Raw genomic sequence first — 17,376 nt, forward strand, 5'->3', positions numbered from 1 at the left:
CCAAGTAAACCATTAGGTTGTTGTGATATGTAAGCAAACTACCCACGCGTCACTAATCAATCTCTCGATCTACATGCGTCGTACTACCTTTGACGGTGTGCATGACAGCATGAGACATAATATAAGAAATTGGTGCTCGTAGCCTAAAAGGTGAGCGGGTGAATTAGAAAAACTTAAAACCTTAACCTATAGCTCCCACTACAAAGCATCAAAACATATACTAGATCATGCTATTTAGATGTGCATCTATGGTTTGATCCAGTGAAATTTCCCACCCAAAAGAGTTTTGCAACCTAGAGCTGATCATAGCAAGAAACTCCACCCAAGTTGCAAGTAAGAAATGCGGAAATATAAAGGAGTGGTTAGGAAGGATGCAAACTCAGCACGATGATTTATCACATGGTATCGGTAGGCAAATACCAAACCTAGTCCACATTGGAGCTCCACCAAGGATATGCTCCAAATCACCAAGTCTCTCCCGGTCAAGGTATTCGACTCGCAACAAAGGCCCTCGCCAAGCTAGATGAGAAGCATGCCATAAAGGCAAGGCTCACCACTCCCTCTCTTTTAGTCACCTTGACGTTGTCTCCGATACAAAGCTTCTCCACGAAGGAAGGGTCTCCTCGTCCTCTGCACACATGATCGTCGACACCCTCCACACCAAGCTAGAGGGTCAAAGACTTGCCGGTGAGCTACAAAGGCCCAAGGTGCCAGCGTGTTGGTGGCAGTTAGAGTACCAGTTTGTGAACCGGATCATCATAGTTTTTCCCTTAGTGTATTCCATCCAAGGTTTATCAATCTGTGGATCGTCAATGAAATGGCTAGGGTTTTCTATCTAGTCTAATAGATCTATCCTAACATGAAGCATTGATTGTATATGAGGGGTAAACCTGATGTAAAGATGATTGATAAGAAAAGGGCCATGCCAATCGGCCTGGACCCCATAGGCTGATCAGCCTGCCCTCTGTAGGCTCCAATGACTAAATACTTCATACGAAAGTTGTAGATCTTTTCAAGCCATGCAATTTTGTCACCAAATTCGCCCCAATCGGAGTTCGAATGAGGAAGATATGGCCCATGCAAGTTCAGCTGCTCCTGCGGATCTGCATTCCAATGTTCCTAATTGTGTCTTCCAATATCCACAGTCCGGGCCCAAATCCAACTTGTACAAAAACCCTTCATTTATGTCGTATTTCCTATGATTTTGCAATTTGGTCCAAAACACAACACATATGCGAATATGGGGTTATTTTAGGCGCCAAGTGTTGGGTTAGTGTAAAATAGTACTAAAATGATGGCAATAATGAGTGCCAACACAGCACACCAACCTTACTATGCTGGTTCACTTCTAGAACCAATCGTAAGGTAGAAGCACCTTGCACTCATTGACTCTAGGCCTATCCTCACACTGATCACTCTTCTAAACTTGTGCTAAGCCTTGGATTATCACTTTAGTACTGTTGGTGGCATGGATACGATCTTGATGAGTTTTGATCTTTAATGGACTTGTGCACACACTGGCAACTCGAAATGGACGAGTAGAAGGTGTATAAATAGCCAAGTGGCTCAAGGACACTTGCTTCGATGAACCATCGGAACATCTGACGCTATAAATTTTTCCTGAGTTGAATACTGACATTTGAATACCATCGCTTGGATGCCATGACTATCATTTGGATCTCGTCACTCGAATACTATGACTTTAATGCTATGACTTTGATACCATAGAATAATCCTAGATATCATATCTTGAACACTTTTCGATCTTGCCATGATTTGATTTGCATTCTTGGAACCTATAAAACCAACAAAACACATGCTAGAGTAGACAAACCATTAGTCCCAATAACTATGTTGTCACTCAATCACCACAAATCACAAACTATACATAGCCTAGTGGGACCATAATTCTTTCACGGAACCACACGATGTCTGAGTCAGTCTGACTACAGTTTTCTTTCACAAACTATATACAGTCTGACTACCGTTTTCGCAGAAAAGAAGGGCGCGAAACGTGAAAAAATAAAGGAAAACGCTGCGGGCTGGTCGCGCGAAACAACCAATGCAGCAGGGGCATTAGCGGCAACGTCTCCCTGCTCCCCAGTCTCGGTGTCTCCCACGCCGGCCGGCGCGCGTTCCGTCCAAGAATAACAAAGAGTATCGACCAATCAACCTGCGTGCAACGTAACCTTCATCAGCTTTCCTTGGCATCCTCTCACCGCTCATCCTCGAGAACAAACACGAGTACACGTCGCCAAGAATAATGGCGGCCCACACTTCTGACTCATCTCCTCCGAATCCGGTCTCCAAGTTGCCGGCGACGCCTGCTCCGGCGGTCGGCAATCACCGGGCTGCGCGGGGCCTCGGAGGCGAACCTCCTCTGTTAACCGTTGGAGGCAAGGCTAATCTCATACTGGCCAGCCATGCCCTGGGCGACATGGCCAAGTACGCAAAATATTCCATCTTTCCTTACATGCATATGTGAATACATTGTTTGTATGGAAAATTGTTTACCCTTAGGCCCTAGTAGCCCAGCTTTAACATTAGTTGATCTATACTACTAATCCATGATCGAGAAGATACTATAGCTTAATGACAGGGGAAGCTGATGTGTAAAGGTACACAGTAGTTCGTCAACTGAAACGTACTAAGTACCGCCACATTTGGCCTACCAAAACGTCACTAAGCTATATGCCATATGCATAGTACTACAGTAGTGAGAGGGGAAGTTGATGATGTGTAAAGAAAGGGAACTAACCACATCAATCAGAAGGGACGGATGTGCTTCATTCGCACCTTTCAGTTCTGTTAAAGACTAATCAATAAGTCAATAATGCTGTAGGTTGTTTGTAAGTTCTGAATTCAGGTACATCCAGTAGCATACAACTCCGTTGCAGCCATATATTTAAACCATAGGCTCATTTATGAGCCACTGTCCAAGTGAATACAATACTCTAATCTTAGTTGTACATGAACAGTGTAAGAACATTGCTGTACATAGAGATCATTGCTAAGCCTATGAGTTACAAGCATCCATATAGCACTTGTAATTTTGTAGTTAGTTTCTTTCCATTTAATTAGCACAGATGCCCATCTCTGCCTCCTTTTTATTTCATTTCCAGCAACAACTTGCGCACACTTGCGGTTAAGGTTACAATGACGATGTCTGCTCTCCTCCCATTTCCACAAAGACTTGAATCTTTGCCAAAATGATGTATTATTGTAGATAACCTATGTAAAACTCAGCTTTTATGTATTCAAGTACCATCATTTCATTCAACTACAATTGCCAGCTTTAAGTTGCAGCCCCAACTAGACTTTCCATTTAATATTTGATCCCATTAATTCCTATTAGCCAGTAACATAACCATATAGCTGACTGCTGCAATCATAAATCCAATCACAACAACTGTTTGATGTATAGCAAGGGAACGGTTTTTAAGCAAAGTATAATACTTAATTGTTTTTGGGGTTATTGACGATGTTGATCTATGGGACAGAAGTTGATTACAGCACTCGACACAGTAGTGTTAACGATGAGAATATATTATATGTTCCTTGATTGTGCATTATTTGCATGTATCGTAACTGTTGGTCGTACTGATCGACCAGGCCAACAAATATAACGGCTACATATGTTGTGGAAGTGCACATGATGCAAGGCGGTGCAGGAGGAAGAAGCAGCAACCCGCCATCGGCGCAAAACGGCGCCAACGACGCATTCATTGTGGACTCCGGCGCGACTGACCATGCCACAGGCAACGGTGCCCTCTTCACTCACCTGAACCCCATGCCGCCGCCGGCGGGTACAAGCACCACCAGTAGCATGGTCCTTCGCGTTGCTAACGATTCGGCTCTGCCGGTACTTGGGCGCGGCACCGTGCGACGTGAGAACATCTCGCTGCACGGCGTCGTGTTCGCCCCCGGGCTGGCCAAAAACATTGTGTCCGTGTCGAAGCTCGGCGAACTGGGCTACAACGTCGAGTTCACTCGCACCAGCTGCTTCATCTGGGATGCCCGAACCGGCGACCTCGTCGGCAAGGGAAGGCTTGTCGATGGGCTGTTTGAGCTTGAATTCCTGGAGGCCCCGCGCGTTTGAGTACTAGCAGCTAGGACCAGGCTGCCCATGCATGGTGGGTAAGGAGGATCATCATGCATTGTGTGAATGAATTGAATTGTGTGAGTATAAGTGGCCGTTGTTGTTCGTAAATAAAATGTAGCTTCCTCGCTCAGACTGAATTATGTATCATGGCTATGATGATTGATTCGGTTTCCTCCCACAGCTGAGCTTCTTGCATTGTTTGTGTACCCCGGTTCCAGTATTGCCTATTTGGAGAGATGATCCATGTTACTCTGATTAAGGTTCATCTGTCTATATGATAAACACGTATTAAGGTTTGCCAATAAATATGTCAAGATTATGATTAAAGTATTTTTTCCATTGCCCCTTTTTACCGAGGCATGCCGTCAGGCTGTTTCATTTCATATTCAAATTCTGTTGATTAGAAAAGAAAAGGTATCCTTTCCACTCGGCAAAGAAGGGTGTCTTTGCCGAGTGTCAGACCAGCTGTGACACTTGGCAAAGAAGGGCTGTTTGCCAAGTGTTTTTCGCCCGGCACACTCGGCAAAAATTCCATCGGCCTATGCTGCTAAACACTCGGCAAAGCGCTGTAACCGTCTTCTCCCCGTCACGTTACTTTTTTTCACCGAGAGCTGGTTTTAGCACTCGGTAAAGACTTTGCCGAGTGCCCGACAAAAAACACTCAGCAAAGAAACATTTGCCGGCCCAATCGATGTCGTGTGATGTTTGTGTTGTGTTACACTCGGTAAAACCTTTGCCGAGTGCTTTTTGGGCTTTGACGTGTACCCCTGGGCACATGGCAAAGCTCCTGTTTCCAGTAGTGAAGATAAATGGTGATGTCACGGTTGGGTTTAAACTTTTCACAGCATTTTTTTCTAGAAAGGTTCTTGTAGCCACCGATTCCAAAGCCTGTAGCTCTCTTTAAGATTTATCCATGATTTTGATGTGAGATTAAGAGTCCTTTGCACACTCGAGTATTTACCATAGGAAAATATATTAGTTCAGTGGCATCACAATATCTCGTAGACACATGAATAAATGTACTAGTAAAACTTGTATAAGCTAGTAACTGTGACATCTTATATAGTAACTAGCTTGAATATATTAAAAATTTTGTTTTTCAAACACTATAAAGCAATTTTTTTGTATCATCTGATCTTATTTGGGATCTTCTTTACTCTGTGTGCGCGCGCGATTAAAACTGGGCACATGTTTATTGCACATCAACTAAATATCACCGTGGAAAGCATGGATGCACTTTCTCACTCAAAGGAAAACATATTGTAGATCACCGTGTTGATTCTACAAATTGAACCAACCCATATGGGTGGGTGAGAGCATCTGGATTTTTCCATACTAAAGTTTAGTTAAAGAAGATCCTTCCTTAAAAATTGGAGCGAGTAGTTTGAAATTGTCCAGGTTTCAATTTTTGAGTAATGTATTTTCGAGAAAAATGGATTCTTGTTCCAGCTCCTGCACAAAGTTTGGTACATACAACCAGTCTTGTGTAAATATAAAACAAGTGGGGATTATATTAACACTTTTGTCATCAAGCATGGCATCTGGCAAACGCTTTGCCAAGTCCGCCTCAGAGGGTTGGCTCGTGTCGTGCAGTGAGGCAAGCCATGTAATGATCTTGGGTCTCAGAATGAAGAATACTGTTGTCATTCAACGTACGGTTTGAGATGTAAAATCACCAAATCCTCAGGACTGAACGTGGTAATGTAGCTGGAAGGGTAGTCCGGTAAATTTCTTGGTTTTTCTTGTTCAGCGTCGCTGTCCTGGACTCTGGTTTCTCAGAGGACGGCAAGGAGCATCTGCTTTGCCTAGGATCATCTCACCCCGATCCCTTTCCTTGTCTTCTTCCCCTCCCTTTGGTCTCACTCCCGGCAGAAAGAGGCCATGGCTATGGAACTAGTGCCAGCACCCTGTGGTGCTCTTGGACCCCTCGATCCGGTTGTCGATGTCGAACGGTATGATGCCTTTCTTCCCTTTCTCATTTTCAGAGATTTACTTCAATGTCGATCGCCTCTACACTCATGATTCGTGTATATATACATGTCGCTTCATGAGTGTATATATTTTTCCCTGTTACGCACCCAACGGAGAAGAATTTTGACTGAGCGGGAATTTCAATGGCTGCAGAATGTTTCTTCCTGAAGAACGTTGTAAATGCTTTGTCCCCGATGTCTTTTGTACATCGTGTCTTTTGTGGCCCGACGACGTTTTCCAATGGAAGCCTGCACTTGACCGCTTGGGGGATTTGTCGCTTTACGGCGACTGCTTGAACATCAAAACGCAGGAGAAGCACGCGCTCATTGGAGTCATTCGTGCTGCTGGAATGTCTCGTTTATTAGCCGCCTCCGATTTTCTCCGTCCTTGGATGGGAAACATAGAGACTGGTCCTATGAATCTGTGGGAAAATAGAGCTGATTCAGACAGTGTGATCTGTGAGACTGACTGCAAGATCATCAGTGGTTTGACTGCAGAAGAATATCTGAACGAACAACACTTTATGAACGATGACGGAGAGCGCAGGCAGCAGCGTCGCAACAGCGTTTGGGCCAATAGCACAACGCAGCAGAAGAGGGCAGGTCACCATGGAGAACAAGAGGACCACAGGTTCTTCTCTTTATACATCCCTTCTGATGATCATCTTGAGTCCTTTTTCCATTCACATCTTTAAGTGCCACGGTCTACACTTTCAACTGCAAGCCCTGAATCTGATATTGTTTCATTGAAATACATAGAAAAAGAAAATGAGAACGGAATTATATATCTACCGGTAACCACATTATGCCGAATTCTTAACTCTCAGCTGATAAAGCATCAGACTTTTGAAAAAATAACCTGATGCTTTTGCCTTTACGCTAGTTCTAGAACATCTCATGAATATTGATGTGTAGGCTTATAAAGGTGTTGCTAATCATGACAACACTTGTTAAGTTGTCAACTAAGGAGAATAAATTATCTCTATATTTGCATGGCTGATTTCTCGCATTTGTTTCCCCGTGTCACTCTTGCCATAATGTTTGCTGGTACTGTTTCTCAGTGGATGCTGCGGTGCCGACGTCGCCGGCGAGCATGCCATCAGCGTCGCCCTCAAAAACACAGACCCAACCACGGCCTGGCTCATCGCTTCCGCTGTTCCCCACCACGCGACAGGGAACCGTGACCTCCTGTCAGGATTCGCACCGGTTCAGGGTGATCTCTTCGTCAAGACGGGCGACGCCGGAGCCGCGCCCATGCGTGTCGTCGGCACTGGCAACGTGGTCACCGACGCCGTGGTGCTCCCCGACGTGTGGTACGTCCCCGGGCTCGTAGCCAACGTGGTGTCAGTGAGCCAGCTCGCGGAGCTCGACTACTGCGTCGCATTCTTCGGCCGCGGCCAGCAGTGCTACGTCAGGAGCGCCGAGGACGGCGTGGTCGTCGGCGCAGCACGCGCTGGGGAAGACGGGCTGTTTGCTCTTGACTTCATCAAGGTTCCTCTTGGCCTGTGAGGGCTCGCTACCTCGTCTGAAAAGATCAGCGCATTGTCTTGACCAAGTGTGATGTGTGATTTGAATAAGCGCGCAGCGTTGATGGCTGTGGTGTTTTCGCCATTTGCTTGTCAACATTATCGTTTTCTGGTTGCATGGGTCAGGTTTGGCTTGTGTCTGTGTGTTGCATGTATGGCCTCTCTCGGCTCTGTATTGGTGCCCCCAACGAACTAAAACAACATTGATGGATTGGCTATCGATATATATGCACTCTATTATGGAGAGATTGCATTGTTAACATTTTAACTTTCATTTTGTTTTTTCAGTGCAGTTCACCTGCTTTGAACACTTCACTTTGAGTGTCACAGAACATAGCTGATATACTCTTGTGTCATCCCAAAATCAAGGGGTTTCGGAATAACAAATCTCTGAATTAAAAATAAATGCATTCTCAGCAAATGGTTGTTTAAGTTACTTAACAAAGATGGCATGGGAACCTCCCTCCAGAAATCCCGCTGATCAACTGTATTAGTCCTTAGTCCCTGAATCAGTAGACTGTAGGCTAATACAGTTATCAACACAGTTCAATATTTCAATATTTCAAGCAATAAAAGACATATATTTAAATAAGAAAATGTTTTCACCTTAGCGCAACGAAGAGAAATGCAGGTGCCCATTCACTACCAAAATGGTCAAAACACTCGGAGATCTAAACCTGCAAGATGAAAGTAAGGGTAAGTACATTTATAGTTGGTACTCAGTAAGTCACAATATTTACTAAGTAATTATATGTATTTTAGGATGTGGATAAGGAAGAGGTTAATGGATATAATTCTAAGACTAAAGCATCTCTCGTATGCAAGGTGAATTTAGAAAGGTGAGTTTTGTAAAAGCTTATTATTATGTTATAGAATGTTCATTGATAAATTTTAATTGGGTGGATCCAAACAGGATCTTAATCTTTCATATAAAACATGTCTTCTTCTTTTCCTATTCCCCAAAAAATCTATTAGCGGCAATTGCAAGGCAGCTTCCTTTTTTTCCGAAAGGACGGCAAAAGATTTGCTGCAAGTTTTATTAGACGATAGAAAAGAAAAACAAAATAAAAGTACAAAAATGGCAGCCACGATTGTGCCCAACACTCCTAGGGAGGCAGCCTCCTTTTTGGGGTTGACGGTTGAGATATTTAAGTATATGCCTGTTTCCCAGAAGCAAGAATATTAAACGCACGTTTGCCTAGGATGCATGCGCTGTCCCAATAAAACACTCACATTTTTCGCATGCAGCATTTCGTACCCGAAATACCCAATTCACGACCAATTTGGTATCATAACAGGAGCAGGGTATGAACTTCAACAACTGAAATTTCTGCAGCATTTTCAGCTGAACAGAGGAGATGTTACAATTTCCCCACGGTTGATTAATCCTTCACATCTCTCTCTCTCTCTCTCTCTCTCTCTCTCTCTCTCTCTCTCTCTCTCTCTCTCACACACACACACACACACACACACACACACACACACACACACACACACACTTACTTTGGCAGAGCAGAGAAGAGTATCACATTTTAGCAGCTTCGTCAAGACGGATCTATCTCCCAGTCAAATGTTACTATCATCAACGAAATTCTACCACACACACACACACACTTTGGCAGAGCAGAGAAGAGTATCACATTTTAGCAGCTTCGTCAAGACGGATCTATCTCCCAGTCAAATGTTACTATCATCAACGAAATTCTACCACACACACACACACACTTTGGCAGAGCAGAGAAGAGTATCACATTTTAGCAGCTTCGTCAAGACGGATCTATCTCCCAGTCAAATGTTACTATCATCAACGAAATTCTACCACACACTTTGGCTCCGACAAACGAAACCTTTTCCACCTGTGAGCCAGAAATAGAGCTGCCGCTGATTGTGGAGCGACTGACAGGACCCGAGCGTCGTTTCAGAGGAATACCACCGCAAGCTCATGACATCACAGGACAGACACCAAGACTTCTGTTTGATCTCTGGAACAGTATATACAGGGCTCCATGACCAAGTAGAAATAGACAGAGATATTTGCAAGCAGCTGAATTGACCAAGGAAGGATCTTTCTTAAGTAATGGCATTGGCAAACGTGGAGGACCTGCCATGTACTCCATCCGTACCAAATTAGTATTCGTTTTAATTTTTCTGAATACATACAAATCCTAAATTACTATGTATCTGAAAGTAATTTGGGACTGGGAGAGTAGGAGGCAAGGAGGAACACATGTTGTATTATCCTTGTTAGCATCAGGCTACAAACAAAGAATAGTACATGGAAACAGGTGGCCATGTATGTAATAAGCATGAGCAATGGGCATGGTACTTGTGATCGTCCAAGAGCAAATCGTTAAGCTGTACTAAGTCATTAGGCGTGAAGTGAATGATGCACAAACACTTTGAACGCGTGCCTCATCAAACTAAATAATGTCGATGCAAAGGCCAGGGAACTCCTTGTCTATCTGCATCTATGAAGCCCATTGGTAGCTTAGGGAGAAATCCTTACATTGCCAAATCCATGTGAGGAGAGACATTATATTGATTATAGACGACGATGTAGGTAGCTAATGGCAAACTGTTTGCTAGCTACCAATCTTGAGGAATCACTAGTAGAATGTTTTCATCAATGACGATTAGGTAGTGACGGTTGCAAATTTCGTCACAGAATGGTAGAATTCTATGACGAAAGTTGTAGGATCGTCACTAGTCAGTGGTGACGGAGCTTTGCCTCGAAGAATAATGACGAAACTGGAATAATCGTCATATAATAACAAAAGTAAATCGTCATTGATTTGTTGGGTCGTGTACCACCCGAAGGACATGGCTCAATGGAGCCAGCAGTGAGTCCCACCTGGAGGACGTGGCGAAGCAGACCCACTAGTGGGTCCCAACTTTGAGGATGTGGCATTGTGGTCCCACCAGCGGGTCCCACATGGAGGAGTGGCCATGTGGTCCCACCAACGGGCCGTGGCGGTGTACACGTGGCGCCGTAGGCCCACGCCCTTGGTCCACTAGCAGTCTGCCCCCTCCCTTGCAAAAAAATGACTCAAGGGGCCAAGGGGGATCGAACCCGAGACCTGATGCTAGAAAGGGAGGAGCCTTACCGCTGGAGCTCTCGACACTTTGTGTCCCTGATGTACACGTTTTTCCTTTTGTAGGTATAAAAAGTTATTTTGGAATATTTTTTATCGATGGGCCTGATGGGCCCTGTACACGATCGTGTATACGTCCGTGGCTACTGGGCGATCATACGTCCGTGACGTCTGATCGCGACGACGTCCGTAGGGCGCAGCAGCGGCGGCGCCCGTGGGATAGAGCAGCGGCGACGCCGGCGATCGTTGGTTGGGTGGAGGAGCACCTAGTAGCTGCTGCGCCTGTTGGACAGAGCAGGTCTGGCCGGCGACTTTGTGCGAGCAGAGGAGCTCCGATCAGCGGCGCCACGCCTGGAACAGAGCTGCGGCGGCGTGAGTGGCACGAGTACAGTACAAGGTTTGATTTTTTTTAGTTTTTTTTACATGTATGTATGTCTTTGATGTGTTTTAGAATTTCATTGAATATATTATTGGGATTTAAGGACTTTGCACAATGTTTATTGTATTGTCACAACAGATGGATAGAAGCTGGATTTTTGGGGCACCGTTCACACCTGCATATGTGAAAGGAGTCGAAGAGTTCATGCAATTTGTTAGTGAAAGATACTCCAAAGACAGACAGATACTTTGCCCGTGCAGCAGATGTCTAAATCAAAAAATGCAGTCTCAGCATGAGGCAAGTGACCATATACACATTTATGGAATGTCAGCTACTTACACGAGGTGGATTCATCATGGGGAGTCGGCGGATACTGAAGTGGTTGAGAATTTGGAGCAGCATGTCGAAGGAAGGGATCATGACTTTGGGACACATGCGGATGTGGCCGATGATGACTATGATGAGGATCACGGAGTACCAGAGATGATTGGTGAGTTGTATGCTGCAGCAGAGGCAGAGGGAGAACAACCAATGTTTGCAAGAGTCCTTGAAGATGCGAAGAAGTCACTTAGCCCAGGATCTAGGCACTCAAAATTCTCTTTTTTGGTGAGGATGTTGTATATCAAGTCTCGTTATCGAATTGGCAATACAGCATTTTCTGCGATGATCAAGTTGATGTCAGAAGGATACCCTCAGAGTGAGTTGCCAAAATCATATGATGAGGCCAAGAAATATCTTAGAGAATTGGGTCTTGGCTATGAAAACATCCATGTGTGCCCGAACAATTGTGTGTTGTTTCGGAAGAGGTATGATGAATACAATGTGTGTCCAGTATGCAAGGCATCTAGATGGCAAGATGAAACTGGGACCAAGAAGGTTCCACAGAAAGTGTTGAGGCATTTTCCACTTGTGGCAAGGTTGAAAAGAATTTTTGCTTCAAAGCGAACTTCTGAAGAAACACAATGGCACCAGAAAAAGAGGACGCCAGTCAACAATGTAATGAGCCATCCAGCTGATGGGGAAGCATGGAAGGACTTTGACAGGAAATTTCCAGATTTTGCACGAGACCCGAGGAACTTGAGGCTTGCCTTAGCTACCGATGGATTCAATCCATTTGGCAACATGAGTACCCAGTACAGTATGTGGCCAGTGCTTCTAACACCGCTGAATCTCCCACCATGGGAATGTGTGAATCCAGCAAACTGCTTTATGGCATTACTCATCCCAGGTCCAAAATCTCCAGGAAAGGATTTTGACGTGTTCCTTGAGCTCCTAATTGAAGACCTGATTGATCTATGGAAAGGTGTCAACACTTTTGATGCTTGTACTGGTAAGAAGTTTGGCCTTCGTGCTGTCGTGCTATGGTGTATACATGATTATCCAGCGCTGAGCACGTTATCCGGGCGAACAACAAAAGGGTATTATGCATGTATTCATTGCGACAAGGATCCGTTGTCTCTGGCAATAAGGAATAAGATATGTTACATTGGACACCGTCGTTACCTATTTCGAGGACATGCATGGCGGAGAAGTTTGGCTTTCAATGGTAAGCGTGAAAACAAAGATGAGCCAGGCAAGTTCACTTTGGAGGAGGTCCTAGAGGAGCTAGAGAAGGTGAAAGATGTCAGGCCAGGGAAGCATCCTAACATTACTGGAAATAAAAGGAAGCGCAATGAGGGTCCAAGGATTTATAGCCGCAAAGTTGGGTTGTGGAGATTGCCATACTGGCAACATCTAAAGCTTCCACATAATCTTGATGTGATGCACATAGAGAAAAACATATGTGAAAACATTCTTGGCACATTACTCAATGTACAGGGCAAGACCAAGGACACAACCAATGCTAGGCTAGATTTATATGATATGGGCATAAGACCTGAATTTCACTTGCAGCAGCATGGCAACTCAGTCATTGCTCCACCTGCTCCGTATGTCTTGGGGAAGGATCAAAAAATTGCATTCTGCAAGTTTCTCAAAGGTATCAAGTTTCCTGATGGATATGCGGCCAACCTAGGAAGATACATAAGTGAAGATGGTTCGAAGGTCCAGGGAAAGCTGAAAACACATTCTTGCCACATACTCCTGCAAAGAATCATACCTGCTGGCCTAAGAGGACTGGTGAGGAAGGATGTATATGAAGCAGTTGCAGAGCTCGGGACCTTCTTCAGGGAACTATGTAGTAGAAATCTAAGGATTGATGTTGTGAAACGGCTGAAACAAGAGATTCCATTGATCCTATGCAAGCTTGAGAAAATATTTCCACCTGCCTTCTTTGATGTCATGGTGCACTTGGCCGTCCATCTTCCTGATGAGGCACTGCTTAGAGGACCTGTTCAGTACGGATGGATGTATCCTATAGAAAGGCGGCTAGGCACTTTGAAGAATTTTGTAAGCAACAGGGGTAGACCGGAAGGATCAATTGCTAACGCATATATGGCAAGTGACACCTTGACTTTTTGTTCTAGGTATATGGAGGATATTGACACTAGATTTAACCGTGATGATGGTAGTGATAGACAGGTGCCATTGCCTAATGACATATCTGTTTTTAAGCATGGTGTTACTCTTGTTGGATCTGATAGGAGGCAGTACATTGATGATGTTGTCCTAAATAAGTTAGTTTGGTATGTGCTAAATAATTGTGCCGAAGTTGAGGAATATGTGGAGTAAGTATCATTTAGGTGTTTGAGTTTTTGTTTTTTTTAATTTTAAAATTATTCTTATGACTAAACTTTTCCCTGCAGCTTGTACAGAGACGATCTAAAAAAGCAAGGTGCACGTGATGTTGAGAGAATGGTTGAAAAAGGATTTGCAAAGTGGTTTAAGTGCCATGTAAGTCAGTACATATTGTGTTTGTAGGTTCATTATATGAACTAGTATCCAACCTTGACTGATAAACTGTTTACTTTTGTTGTAACAGATTGCAAAGAAAAGCAAGGACAATCCAGAATCAGTTAGCGAAGGACTGTGGGCACTCTCATGTGGCCCAGATCTGCGAGTTAAGACTTGTGCAGCTTGCAAGGTCAATGGGGTGCGGTATAGCACTGTGGATCGTGAGAAGTTCCTTCTGACACAAAATAGTGGTGTAATGACTGAAGGTTCACATAATGGGAAAGATGTTGATTTTTATGGAGTCCTTAAAGAGGTAATTGAGTTGGAATATAACTCTAATCTGCAAGTCCGTCGGACGGTGGTTCTATTTCGATGCGATTGGTTCAATCTAGAAGGCAAGACGAGAGGCCTTCGAGATGACGAACATTTCAAATCCATCAATGTACAGTCATTATGGTACAAGAATGATCCTTTCATCTTAGCGATTCAAGCGAAAAAGATATTTTACATGCAAGACACATCTTTAGGTAAGGATTGGCGAGTTGTGCAGAAATTTGAACATAGAAATATTTATGATGTGTCTGAAAAAAATGAGGCCAGTCATGATGTGCATCAGGATGACTATGGTTCTGATACTGAACATGTAGTGCAAACAGGTGGTGAAAATGAGGTCTTGCAGAATATTGAAGGTGGAGAAGCCATTATAATTGAAGGAAATTTAGAATGCCTTATAAAAAGCAAGAAGCAACCTAGTATTCCTTTAGATAGTGAGGATGAGGAGGAAGATGAGACAGCAGAGCAGTACTGTAGTGATGGTGGCAATGAGAACAATGGTTACATGTCCCTAGACGATGAAGATTCTGATTGAAGATAATGATTTCTACTGTTTTGGTTTTCCCAACATTTTTGTATTTATTCTTTTTTCGGTATCTCTATTTTCATTTGCAAGACAACATACTCACTGAAATCTGCTTCCAGAAATGCATTGAATTGTGTGCCTGCATATTTCATTTATCATAAGTTATTCAACTGTGCTTGAACTCAGAGACATCTTTCCAAGTGACTGAACTATAGTTCATTTACATGTCAATTTAGCTCACTGAAATCTGCTTCCAGAAATGCAGAGTACAGTTTAGTAGAAGACAATTAACTAAATATTAAACAATGGTTGATGCTGACTAATTATAACAAATAAGGGGACAACAATGGCTGATTCTGACTAATTAGTTTCATATTAAACAATTTCCAATAGGCCAGTGGAATTAACTAAATAATGGAAAGACATGTACTATGGCATAACTGGAGCAGAACAAATGTATTACAACAGTAGTACACACTGAAAGCTTGTTTTAGTTGAAATGGCATTGTTGTTTTAGTATGGACCAGTCACACTGAAAGCTTGTTTTAGCTGAAATGGCCAGGTTGACATAGTATGGATCAGTATCATGTCCCACTGTTTACTTGGTTCTCCCAACATGATTATCCTAAATTCTAGTATGGATCACTTCTCTATTTTCATTTACATATGCACTGACTAATCAGAACATGCTTGCCAACATGCTTCATGGGTGGTACAGAGCTTAGTCTGTTCCTTGCAAACTCAAACACACATTCAGATTTGGGCTCACATTCAGAGTCATGATCAATCGCAGATGCATTCACATTTGGACTGGGAACTCAATTCCATTGATCAGTTACAATGTACATAAATTACAACAGTGGGAACTCTATTTACATTGATAAGGTTGCTCAATAAGCACACCACAACATTTGAATGAACGGATCCTATCTGGAACTAATTGGAACTCATAGCAAATTATCTAAATTTTTCATGGTTGCCGGCCTCCTCGGTCTCCAACTCCGCGTCCTCGAGCACGCCGGTGTGGATTCGGGCACGGGCGCGGACGCCGAGCTCCTCCCGGACGGCGCGCGCCGCGGCGGCTGCGGGGGACTCGCGTGGGCTGCATCTTGTCGGACAGCGGCCGCGGGGCGCGCTGCCGAACCGTGCCGTCGGGAGCTCGTGGCGGATTGAGGGGATTGGACGGAGGATGTGGGGAGCAGAGAAGGAATGAGGGGATTGAGGAAAGAACACAGGGCACGCCATCGACCACGCCGGTGTGGATCCGGGCACGGGCGCGGACGCCGAGCTCCTCCCGGACGGCGCGCGCCGCGGCGGCCGCGGGGGAGCACGAGAACGAAGGAGGGGATTCGACGGAGGAACTGGGGACTGGGGACAGAGAAGGAATGAGGGGATTGAGGAAATTTCACAGGGATGGAGGGGGTATAGAAAATGAGGGGATTTTGGTTTAATTAAAATTGTGCTCGAGTACCGCCGAACACACTTGAGTAGCGCAACGGTAAGGCTCATGTTATTCACCCTGAGCTCCCAGGTTCGAACCCTGTTGGAGCCAATTTTTTGTTATATTTTTTTCTTTATGCTCCATTTTTTTGGTACATGTTTAATTTGTCTAATATTGCTTCTACTAAAACAAAATTTGAAATGATTATATTTTTTCTTTATGCTCCATTTTTTTGGTAGATGATTAATTTGTCTAATATTGCTTCTACTAAAACAAAGTTTGAAATGATTTTGAGAAAATGGGCATGCACTAATATTGCACCTCACATGTATCATTGGCACGAGTGAGCCATGTTCATGCTTGTACAAAGACGTATACTACCACCTTGTCGAAATCGTTTGAATTTTTTATGGGATGTTTATAGAGCCAAACTATGATGCTTTGTGCATCTGTGCGATTTTCTGACCAATGTTTCCTATTATTGAAATTTTTGTTGGATTAGTGAAGCATAATTGTTAAAATATGCTAAGATAGCTAAAAAACTAAGTGAGGGTTGTGCATAATGTTGACAATAAAGTTTCAACTAATACCTAAGTGAGAGTTGTTCATGCTTTTACAAGTTGTATAGTACCACCTTGTCAAAACAATTTGAAATTTTAATGGGATGTTTGTGGAATCAAACTATGATGTTGTGTGTCTATGATGTGATTTTTGGACCAATTTACCCTATTATTGTAACTTTTTGTTGGATTAGTGAAGGAATAAATTTTAAAATAAACTAAGCTAGCTAAAAAATCTAAAGCTTTGCATGGACACCTCACTTTGGACTATAATGATTATAACAAAATTTTATTTCAATCTAACATAGTTTTCTTGCACATTATCACAAAGCCAAATTTATAGATGGGCATAAAGCCCGAGCCCATGAGCCCGGCACGATAGAATGAAAATCTATGAATAATGAATGAAAATCTGAGGTTAATCATTATAAGATTATTTTATCCATCTTAAGATATTCTAGATTTTATCCTTTATGTATTCACAAAATAACTACAATAAAAGAAAAATCATGTAATAAGAATTCTCAAATAATTGAGGTTAATCATTAAGCATTATTATACTAATGTAATATATAAAGCATCGACTCCCCCCTATTTGCCTTGTTCGCATGCCTT

At 43.4% G+C, this 17,376-nt stretch overlaps 1 protein-coding gene across 1 annotated transcript; it reads left to right on the top strand.

The window, feature by feature from the left end:
- The first annotated feature begins 11,207 nt into the window (after positions 1 to 11,207).
- LOC101767965 lies at positions 11,208 to 14,769 on the top strand. Its single transcript, XM_004980813.2, has 5 exons — positions 11,208 to 13,417; positions 13,535 to 13,693; positions 13,814 to 13,901; positions 13,990 to 14,214; positions 14,518 to 14,769. Exons 1-5 carry the CDS (start codon positions 11,208 to 11,210, stop codon positions 14,767 to 14,769), a joined length of 2,934 nt encoding a protein of 977 aa, XP_004980870.2.
- Positions 14,770 to 17,376: the final 2,607 nt, after the last annotated feature.

The sequence above is a fragment of the Setaria italica genome, chromosome VIII (assembly GCF_000263155.2).
Source record: "Setaria italica strain Yugu1 chromosome VIII, Setaria_italica_v2.0, whole genome shotgun sequence".
Lineage (NCBI taxonomy): Eukaryota > Viridiplantae > Streptophyta > Magnoliopsida > Poales > Poaceae > Setaria > Setaria italica.

What these genes read in the sequence shown, in the direction of transcription:
- LOC101767965 (XM_004980813.2), top strand. Translation starts at nt 11,208, where the DNA reads ATGGATAGAAGCTGGATTTTTGGGGCACCGTTCACACCTGCATATGTG. An exon ending in CCTGTTCAGTACGGATGGAT is followed by an intron (nt 13,418 to 13,534) that starts GTATCCTATAGA and finishes TTTTTGTTCTAG; the next exon opens with GTATATGGAGGATATTGACA. An exon ending in GTCCTAAATAAGTTAGTTTG is followed by an intron (nt 13,694 to 13,813) that starts GTATGTGCTAAA and finishes TTTTCCCTGCAG; the next exon opens with CTTGTACAGAGACGATCTAA.